Source organism: Lytechinus pictus, chromosome 13 (genome assembly GCF_037042905.1).
Source record: "Lytechinus pictus isolate F3 Inbred chromosome 13, Lp3.0, whole genome shotgun sequence".
Lineage (NCBI taxonomy): Eukaryota > Metazoa > Echinodermata > Echinoidea > Temnopleuroida > Toxopneustidae > Lytechinus > Lytechinus pictus.
Genome location: NC_087257.1, coordinates 12695201 through 12705825, shown reverse-complemented (window position 1 = coordinate 12705825; position 10625 = coordinate 12695201). Strand labels below are relative to the sequence as shown.

Sequence of the window (10625 nt, the reverse complement as noted above, 5' to 3'; positions counted from 1 at the left end):
TTGAGCCGCTCATTCAAAAAATATAAACAAAGTACAAGAAACAATACAATTATAAAACTTCTAATCAAGAGTCAGCAAAATATAGATCAATTTTAAAAGTACGATTACATGTAACTAGAAATGTCATACAACGAGTCAAATGAAACTGCAATCTTTTAAGAACCATTTAGAAGAGGGAAAGTTGATTGAAAATGTCTTACTTGTAGCTGAAGTTAATTAGAAGGGTTTCGATTTGATGCTGACATGAATATCAATTTTGTACAACAGAGACACGTGGAGTACATTTGATTAACGTCAACTTCTTGATCGTGACTTTACACTCAAACCTCTACTCACAAAATCAAAAGAACATGGAACCGAACCATATCTTTCTGACGCCAGATCACTCTTGGGAAATGCTGCTCATGTTCGAGTCGTAAAAATGTCCAATTGCCAACTATCAGATTATTTTCATAGAAAAAAAAATCTTAAAACAGCAAAGGAACGTGACATTAACCTGAAAGTTAATTATCGAAACCGTGTAAACTAGTTTGTTTTAAGGGGACGTTTGAAAAAAGATAATATAATTTAAGCCTAAAATAGATTTTGGAACTGTGTAAAGTAATTTGTTTACGGGAGAGTTTGAAAAAAATACTATCAATTGACACTAAAATAGATTTCAAACCATTAAAAGTAATTTGTTTTACGAGGAAGTTTGAATAAGATACTGTCAATTAACCCTAAAATAGATTTTGAAACCATGTAAAATAATTTGTTTTACGAGAAAGTTTAAAAAAGATATTGTCAATTAGTATTAATAGCTATGGCTTTAAAATGTAGCCAAACAATTTTTATTTGGTGGTTGTTGCATTAGGTTATGTTATATAAGTATATATATTTTTTTGAATAAATTTAAATTGAAATTAGATTTTGAAACCGTTAAACTAGCTCGTTCTACTGGAAGATCCATGGACAGAACCATTCAATTTCAGTAGGGCAACCGATTAAGTTAAAATACATGCTCTTTCAATATATCTTCAAAATGCACTCGATATGGAATTGAATAAGTTTATATTTTCGGGTATGGGGCTCGTAGACTTGGAATTATGACAAGTAATCTTTATAAGCATGACTCAATCCCAACACTCATTATGGTATCTCAAACATGACACTATCATGAATGTAAATCATTTACCTAACATCGCAGACGAGCATTAGTATGACTCACAGACATACGTTCCGAAAAACGAGCATATTCATACTGTTGCAAGGAAGGGAAACGACTCATAGCAGCAGCAGCTGACTCAAAAATACTTTCATTTTTATTCCTAGTTCTGGTGATCGTTTTGGGGACTCTATTTCTGTCATTTCTCTACATTTATTTACACTCTTTAAATATTGGGCAACATACTGTCTACACAACAATTGGTTTAAAAATGTATCCAACTCTAGGAATTTCTCAAACAATACTGAGTAGTTTTCACCCAAAGCACACATTGTTGGTTTAAAACTACCCAGAATTGGATAAAGTTTTAACCAATTTTGTGTGGACAGTATGTTGCCCAACATTTTTAAGAGTGTATGTTAGTGCAGCTCATTGTAATGTGCTGTATCGATGCTGATCGTTGAAATTTAAATATATATACATGTAGCTAATTGATATACTTTATAAATACCGTGTACCTTGAAATATTACTTTAGAGTTATATGCTCTCCTTGATGCGACAATTGGGACCTTTCGCAATCCTCACGGACGCTAATATTAGGGTCCCCTAACACAAAAGTTAACGCTTAATCATACACTTGATTTTTAAGATTGAATGTGCATTATAGTCAATAGAATCAAACGTAGAAAACTGCTCTACAATCAATGCTAAACTTTGTGTTACAGGGGGGTTACAGGCCCTACAGATCTGCTTTTCGTGTGCAAAATCCTTTTCTGCGACACTCGCACCATACATAGCATGTATATTACGACTGATGGTTTGAGATATTCGAAATGAAGACCTAAAATAGATTATGACATGGATAAGAAAGTGGTTTTTCAAACAAATCGAGTACATATTGAGTGAGGAAAAACTTACTGAATGAAGGCTTAGATATAGATCATTACAGTCCATCGAATCGATATTACATTTAATGTGGATTATTGGTGTATCACTGGCAATTGATTTCATGGGTCAGATCAACCTCTCCAGCCGAACATTTCGCGTGAGTTGATATGTGCACACCATTATGTAATACATTTGAACTCGTTTCTTTTTGTTTCTTTTGTTTCTTTTGTTTATTCCTTCTACACAAACGATATGCCTCTCGCACACGATGTAATGGGCATTATGTTTTACTTCCCCCAGAAATGGGGATTAGATTCAAATTCCGGGGGGACCACTTCCATTAATGAGTGGATACCAGGCACGACCATGGGGTTTCGAAAAATACCCTAAACAAGCTGGGAAGTAATTCTTTTCCAGATTATGAAAATGCATCTCTTAACAAGAATTTGGCTTGTGAAACCCTACAAGTATTGGATATCCCTTTTTTGTCAGCATTTTAAACATCGTTTTGACACCCTTATAACGTTACATAGGCCTATACGTAACGTACCTGCCCACTCTGTCCCCTTTTACGCGTGGTCGCTCCTGGGATCCACTAATCAATGGAAGTGGGCCCCCCGGGCGGCCTCTCGAGCTCTAGGAGGAGTCAAATGTGGCTTTGGAAAGTCGTCCTCAATGAGATATATCGCTGTTACCATAGTAGCAACCAAAATTTTGCACACGAAACGCATATTGAATGTTTCCGTCGCAGATGCGAAACGAAAAAAAAATCTCATGTCACACAATTTGCATTGCAGGACGACCATGATGACGGGCCCAAAAAGTCTCTTCCAAAATCAACTAACGTCGTAAATAAGCGTGCGCGTCCTCAAACGAAAGGTCCGGATTCCCACCGACGGAACCGACTCCAATACGATCAAAGATATTACGTTATTTCCAACGCCATACCATTGGTCGGATTGGAGTCGGTATCGTTGGTGTGCCTGTAACATGAATCAATCTAACCACTCATGCATACTGCAAATTAAAGGGATCAGATGATAGGGTGGCATTGATTTTGTAAATCCATGCTGTCTTTATTAAATATTATCTTTTATTTTTGTCATTCTGTAACAGATCTACCGTCAGATGGCGGCACACAGAAGCAGAGACGTTCTTCTTGCTTTTCTTTTTGTCTTGGCATGGGACGCAGTCAACGGCCAAAGACCCTGCACGGCTTCCTGTGTCTTCACCAGGGAAACTGGAAAGACCGACTGCGAGAGTCGACAGCTGACATGCATCCCCCTGAACTATCCCGGCAGCGTGGTCCTGATGCTGGCACAGAACTCACTGCAGATGGTGCCCAGACAGAGCTTTGCTAATTATAGAATGCTGAGACAGCTGGACCTGTCCAACAACGCCATATACAGCATAGAGGATAATGCCTTTAATGGTCTTGGTGGCGTCTCAACGCTGAATTTAGCGAACAACCGCATCACGCAGTTGACCGCGAACACCTTCCGTGGGTTGCGTGCGGTCCAGACGCTGCATCTTCAAGGGAACGCCATCAATGCCGTTGCTGCAGGGACATTTCGCGAAATGACAAATATCATCGAGCTAAATCTATCAGGGAATAGATTGTCGATACTACCCCATGGCCTCTTTTCGCAAATGCTTTCCCTGAGACGTCTGTTCCTGCAGGAGAATCAACTGACTACAGACCCTAACATGCCATTCCTTGATGGCCTGTCAAACCTGGTTGAGCTTGATTTAGATGGAAACAGGTTTACCAATATTCCCAGCATGAATGGTCTGATGCGACTTACTGACCTGGATATCACAGACACGCACATAAAGTACATAAGCAACAATTCTTTCTCAGATCTTAGCAGTGTCAGGGACATCATCCTGAACAATAACATGATATCAATGATAGAACCAGGAGCGTTTAGCGGACTCGGTGTACTTTCAGAACTAGATATTTCCTTCAATGTAATATCAGAATTAGACGTTCAGGTTTTCCAGCCCCTGTACAACGTCGAACGTCTACAGCTGCAGAACAACCAACTTCGAAGACTGGCGACGCAGCATTTTGCATCCATGACGAGATTGACATCATTGAACCTTGAAGGAAACCAGATAACCGTGTTTCCGCCCATGCCCAATCTTCGTATGCTAAACACTCTCAATCTCCGTTCAAACCGATTGGATACCTTTGCACCACAGACAATGCAGTCCATGCCTATGCTAAAGCGAATTCTATTAGTTGGGAATCCTATTCAGTGTGACTGTAGGGTCCTAAGACTACGCGAGTATTTTCTTTCGCCTGCTCATGCAACTCCGTACCATCCAAACGAGATACCTACATGTAATGCAATGCAGCCACGCCACTTGCGTGGCACTCGTTTAACGGCTGTTCAGACGTCTGACCTTCAGTGTCATGCACCGGTATTGCGTCCATTTTCGCGAATGATCTCTACGAGATCGGGTGGGAACGCGACACTCGCTTGTGCCAGCTCCGGATTCCCAGTGCCTAAAGTTACGTGGGTAGCGCCGAACGGTTTGCGATTAAGACCGGCTGGTAATCACCATCTGAACCGAAGGATTAGGGTAACTGAAGACGGGATGATGCTGATAGCTTACGCCACGCAGGCTGATCAAGGTCAGTACTCTTGCATCATGGGTAACCCTGCAGGACAGGTTCAAGGTGCTGTCCGTTTGCTAGTGCAGCCCTCTCCGGCAGCACCTCCTGAACCCCCTGTTACCAACTCAACAATGTCGAAGATAAATCCTCCGGGAAAGCCCTCTACACACAATCCCATGTCTCCGCCTATTACCACGAATACCCAAGAAATCCCAATTAATGGAGACCCGTACGTATCTACAACGATCCCAGACTCTACAATTAATGGACAAACATGGCCTGAAGTTCACAACAGTGGTGGGTATTTTCCACACCAAAATCCGCACTTCAATCACACAAGCACCCAGCTTAACCCAACGATAGTCATTGGAGGTGATGTGGACAAACCAGCCGACGAGTCCCCGGACTCGACAACTCCTCGTTGTTCCAACAATATGGGTTCGAGGGATGTAGTTGCTGCCGTCTTACTGACATTCCTGTTTACAGCGTCATTAATTGCTATCATTTTCTTCCTTTGGTACAGAAGATGGCTTCCGCGTGTACTTTTGTCTGGAAAAAGAAGAGCTATTCTTACCTTATCGGGAAGACGGCGTATGTCGTCGAAAGTACCGCGACCCACCCAGATCCCACATGCACGGCGTCTCCGTAGCTACGAGCGCGTTGATGAAAGTCGAGGTGCCTCCAGTTACTTCAGCGACAGCGAAGATACACTCAGTACATCAAGTAGTTACGACAGTGCTAGGTATGTGATCACTGACAATAGTGTTGCCGACCCGGACAGCATTAGGATTCGACAGATTAAATTGGCTGCTGTTAGTGCAAAAGCCCCACAGATACCTCGTTCACCTCCAAAGGAATCATCTAAAACCAAGGGTCACAAAGATGAGGCGCCCCCTACGGTAGCTCGTTCACCCGCGTCGAAAAACTCATCGGTGTCGACGTCCGGGGTGAAATTACCTGGACCTTTAGCAGCACTAAAGAACAAAGCAATGGGAAGAAAAACTCACATATACCAAAATGCGGATATGGTTGTCCATGATCCAAACTATTCGGCCTTATGGCCCGGACCAAAACAAGACCAGTACCAGTACCCAAGGAAGCACAGTGGTGAAAGCAGAATTTACATCGATTTGAGCTGACCCATTCGTGAGATTGATAAATCATAAATGGACTAAAGAGTATTTATAAATTAAATGACTGTTGTGATTCATGCATTGATGTTGATGTTACATTTTCGATTTAAGACACAAGTCTGCAATACTAGTGTGCAATACTTATATACTTGTGTGTAGAATGATTTGGTGACGAAATAAATGGTTTGAGTTTTTTTCTTGTTCCTTTATACCAAGTTCCTACTGTCGAGAATGGCGTAACGACCCGAATTGTGGTCTGAATTGTTAAGTAATCGTATTGATAGTGTCAGATCTTATCAGATCTTGAGGTCAGTCGTGGCAATCATTTTTAGTGCAGATTTTTTTGGGGTCGGCTCTTTAGTTTTCGGGATCAGCTACGAAAGGCCAACGAATCACACAGCAGTGGGAACGAGATATTAGTTCTTATGAAACAAATAACCTCTTTATTAATCATTTTTATTTCGAAAATAACATTCCAGTGGACATTTAAAGAGATGTTAAGATGGAGTCGAGATATTTATTTATTTTTTAATTTATGTTGCTTTTGGAATGCATTTCAAGATTCCTAGAGAATCACACCCCTCGTATTTAGCATATCAATGAAGAATAATAGAATAGAATTTCTATGTTCATCATTTTATTAACCAGTTAACTACTGAATTCTGTCATTCCAGTTGAGTTTGTACATGGATCATCTGGTTCCAGTAGCCAATTGGGTTAATAAAACTCGTATTAGTAAGGTTTTAATTTATAGAGGGCGAATATGGTACTGATCTAGGGCATTTATGATATTTTTTTAATGTCAAGGAATACAAAGGGGCATTGTTGTGCGTTGTAAAATAAAAATCTTTACTGATTTTTGTTCAGTAGCAATATATTTATATAAGTTCTTTCGAAATTTGAAGATGAATGTACTTTACTGTTTACGTTTTGAAGGAAGATACCCAAAAGTGTTTAGTACCTAGAAATTAAACTATGCATAATTTTACTGATTGTAAATGTAACACAGCAATTAACTTTGCTGTAAACTGTAAATTACTTTTTTGTACACTTGTGTAAATATCTATAAATAGCCTCCCAGTTTCATATTTGGAACTGGACAATAAATTGTTATTCATATCAAATTCATGAGATGTATGTTTTAATTTATTTCTCGACCACCGATTCATAAGCATTAACACACGCAGATAATATCATATGTCACTGGGTTTTTTTCCGCCAATCTTTATAGGGGCTGAACCCAAATATTCTTCCCCCAATTTTATGTTTGCAAATTTAGCATTGACGTTGATAAAAATGTCCCCATGTCATGATAGGAGAGTCATTAGCATATTAATTTTAATTAACCTGCAGCCAAAACCTGGATAAAGGTGATGAAGATGGTGATGATTGTGTTTGGGTTATGGTGGTGGTAGTGGTGAAGGTGACGATGGTGATGGCGAAGATGGCGATGATAATACTGATGATGATGGTGGTTGTTATGATGATGGTAATAATGGTGATGATGATGATGACGATGATGTTGGTGATGATGACGATGATGATGGTGGTGGTGGTAGTGGTGATGATGATGGTGATGAGGAGGAGGAGGATGGCGATGATGATGAGGAATAGGATGGTGATGGTGGTGGTAATGTTGATGGTAATAGATCACCGCGATTTTCATGGTGAAAACTTGACTGTGATGTTAATGGATAGTCATGATGCTGATGGTGATGGTAGAATGTGACAATAATAATGGCGTTTAAGGGGGATAGGGGCAATTGCCCCCCCCCCCACAATATTCCATGCAGTGGAAAGTAGAAACAATAGAGAAAGAATAATGAAAAGTATCAGATGAGAGATGAGTTTTGCAGCTCTTTATTACCTCTTTAATGTGATTCATTAAGAAAATATAACGTTAAACTTTGATCGGTCTGCCCCACCATATACACTAGCTCCAAAATATGTCTTAATTGTTTTTACTTCCTCATAAAAGTGACCTTGGCAGCTCCATATTTACATATCTCTGCCTAAATAATATTCATCAAATAAAAACAATTGTGAAGTGACATTTCTTAAATATTCGTGTATTTCGACCCGACTTAATCTGACGCGGCAAACTCCTCGACATTTTCTCCACTGATTTTTTCACAAATGAAATTGTAACTTTTGACATCTTTCCTGATAAAGATTTATATAAGAAACACCTGGAAACCAGGGCATTCTTTGATTAGTTGGTTTCGATTGGACTGGACTTGCCTAATCCACTGCAATAAACAAGGGTGACAGTGCAGAACGATTTCCACAAACTATTTCCTCTGTTTTGACAACAATAATTCTGAAAGGTGAAAGACCCGATCCAACTGTTCCTGTAAGCTGGATTTAGATATACCTGTTGTAATTTCGTTTCTAATTAATGCAATATTGACAGTGCATCAACCACATGTAACCCTAAAGACGTATCTCGCGTAATGAGTTATGTGGAGAAAAAAATCGGCGAAGATAGCCCCCTGATAGGTCGATATAGCAATCGGGTAAAAACCAAAGTTTCGAACGGGCGAATGCATAAAATTAAGTAAGACTTTAGCCTTAAGCATGAGCTCAAGCTGGAGCTTGTGTCTTTCAAATTAATGGAAACACAGACACGCAATTGCTTGATGATCCGACACTTTCTTTAAAATTATTGTGCATAAAATTTGCATTTGCCTTTGAATCCTTTTTAAATTCAGGTCACATAAACTTAAGCTTTTGCTTAACCTTGAGTGTGGCATTTGAAATTCATTGACCTATGCATTTATAATTATGAATCAGACTCCAGAGCGCTTCAGTGGCCATGACGGTGGGGGGAGGGTGTTCCAAATAAAAAAAATCTTTCAATAGATCATGCAATGAGACAGGTACCATACTATCAAAAGTTATTTTTTTTAGGCATATGTGAAACATCTAGTTAGAAATTACCATAAATACCAGCACTCACTGGGACCAAACCTGAAATTTAAAGTTATGCAATATTGATTTGTTTATTTTTTTTTCTAATTATCAATGTGCATTTGGGGTTTTGTTTCATGAAACGCCTATGTAGTAGGTCCATGTTGTAGAAACAAGTACATGTAGTAGGTCTCTCCATGCAGACAGGGTTCCTAGTATTGTAGGTTTTAAGAAATATTTCAACCTCATATAGATTCCCTTAATAGAAACGTTAGAGAGTTATCACACAGCGGCGTACGGAGGGTTCAATAACACAGTAAATGTATTGGAATGCCCGTTAAATGACAAAGAACAACTGGGTGGTCTTTGTCGAAAATTGGTGAACAGAAACAGAAAATTGCAAATATGTCGTTTGTCGAAACTCACGGAAGAACCTGCTGTTTTGGTTCACCAGTTTTCGACAAAGACCTCTTGGATGTTCTTTGTCATGAAGGGCATTTGACAATACATATTCTCTGTTCTTAAGCCCGTCGTTCGTAGCGGGCGAAAGCTCCCTATTCAGAAATTTGAAACACTAAATATACATGTCTATTTTCTTAACCATAAAGGATTTATATTCAGCTCTTGAGCGTCGATCTCACAGTGCCGGGTCAGCCGTTGGCAAATCAGAGGCCTTTATATAACATTTCAAAGTTATATGAGAAATGTGTTGATTGCATCCAACTTTGGGGGCACTAACGTCGTGAACCGCCATCTAAACCAGCAATGTGAGACTGTCCGTATGCCAATTAGGTTTGGGTTGTGTCTTTAGGGTAAATTGGGGGGGGGGGGGGTTAGTATGCCGAAACAAAAAGTCATTTATGCAATGACATAGTAACGCACCTTGATCATTCAACCCTGTTGCATTACCCTTTGAAAGTATTTTTGTTCTTCTTTCTTTTCAACTTGGATAACTGTAACTAAACGAATTTACTGTATACCAGTTAAGAAACTTGAACACTGTGCATTTCAACTATGTAGACCAATTCCATTCGGGTGACGTATTTTAAGGTCATTCATAACTAGCTGGCTTCAAGTATGCATGATAAAAGATGACCTTTTCACTGACATAGTAATACACCAAACTAATTGCGTAATCGATTAAAAGTGTTTTTTGTTCTTCTTTTGGACCCCCCCCCCCCCCCAACTCGGGACATGGCGGCCATGTAACGCGTGTTTGAAATCGGACTTATCGCTACTCGAGGAAGGTGATTCTGAAATGAACTGTCACAGAAAACCCATCATTGTATTTTATCATGGACCTACTACGTCCATGATTATATCCATTACTCTTATTGCCGTTCTGATGGAGCCGTTTGGAAATGGAAAATGTCCTGGAATTGATCCTTGGATCTTGCAGACTCACTCTTTCCCGCCACGTGAGATGGGTCGCGTACATGCACAACAATGCGATTGTCTGCACTGGCTGTGTCTGGCGCCTTGACTTCCGAAATGGCAGTTTTCTCAACGTGGTTTGAGGATGGTTATACAAGAAACTTGATACAGCTGTTGTGAAGAGAAAGGGGATGGCGGAATAAAGGTAAGAAGTGAAGGAAGGAAGTATAGAGAGAGAGAGAGAGGGGGGTATACGAGAGAGAGAGAGAAGGGGTAGAAAGATACAGAAAGATTGACAGATATGTAGGCTAGAGAGGTAGATAGATCGATCGATAGATAGATAGATGGATAGGAAGATAGATGAATGGATAATTAGCAAACGAGAGTCAGAGGGGGTCGAATTAATTATTAAGACAAAGCAGAAGTGAGAGTAAGGTAGGAAAAAGTAATTAAAGAAATTGGAAACAACAGAAAGGTATTGGGAGGGAGGGAGAGATAGAGAGAGCGAGCTTGGATCAGCCTAGAAGCGTTTGGAGAGAAAAAAATAATTGT

The 10625-nt window shown here is 39.8% G+C and overlaps 1 protein-coding gene across 1 annotated transcript; it reads left to right on the top strand.

Annotated features, from left to right (window-relative positions):
- Positions 1-3145: 3145 nt before the first annotated feature.
- LOC135156372 (leucine-rich repeat and immunoglobulin-like domain-containing nogo receptor-interacting protein 3) lies at positions 3146-6915 on the top strand. The gene has a single exon (XM_064108696.1). It carries the CDS (start codon positions 3162-3164, stop codon positions 5793-5795), a length of 2634 nt encoding a protein of 877 aa, XP_063964766.1. The 5' UTR covers positions 3146-3161; the 3' UTR covers positions 5796-6915.
- Positions 6916-10625: the final 3710 nt, after the last annotated feature.

Excerpts from the sequence above, each read along its gene's own strand:
- LOC135156372 (XM_064108696.1), top strand. The coding sequence starts at position 3,162 with ATGGCGGCACACAGAAGCAGAGACGTTCTTCTTGCTTTTCTTTTTGTC.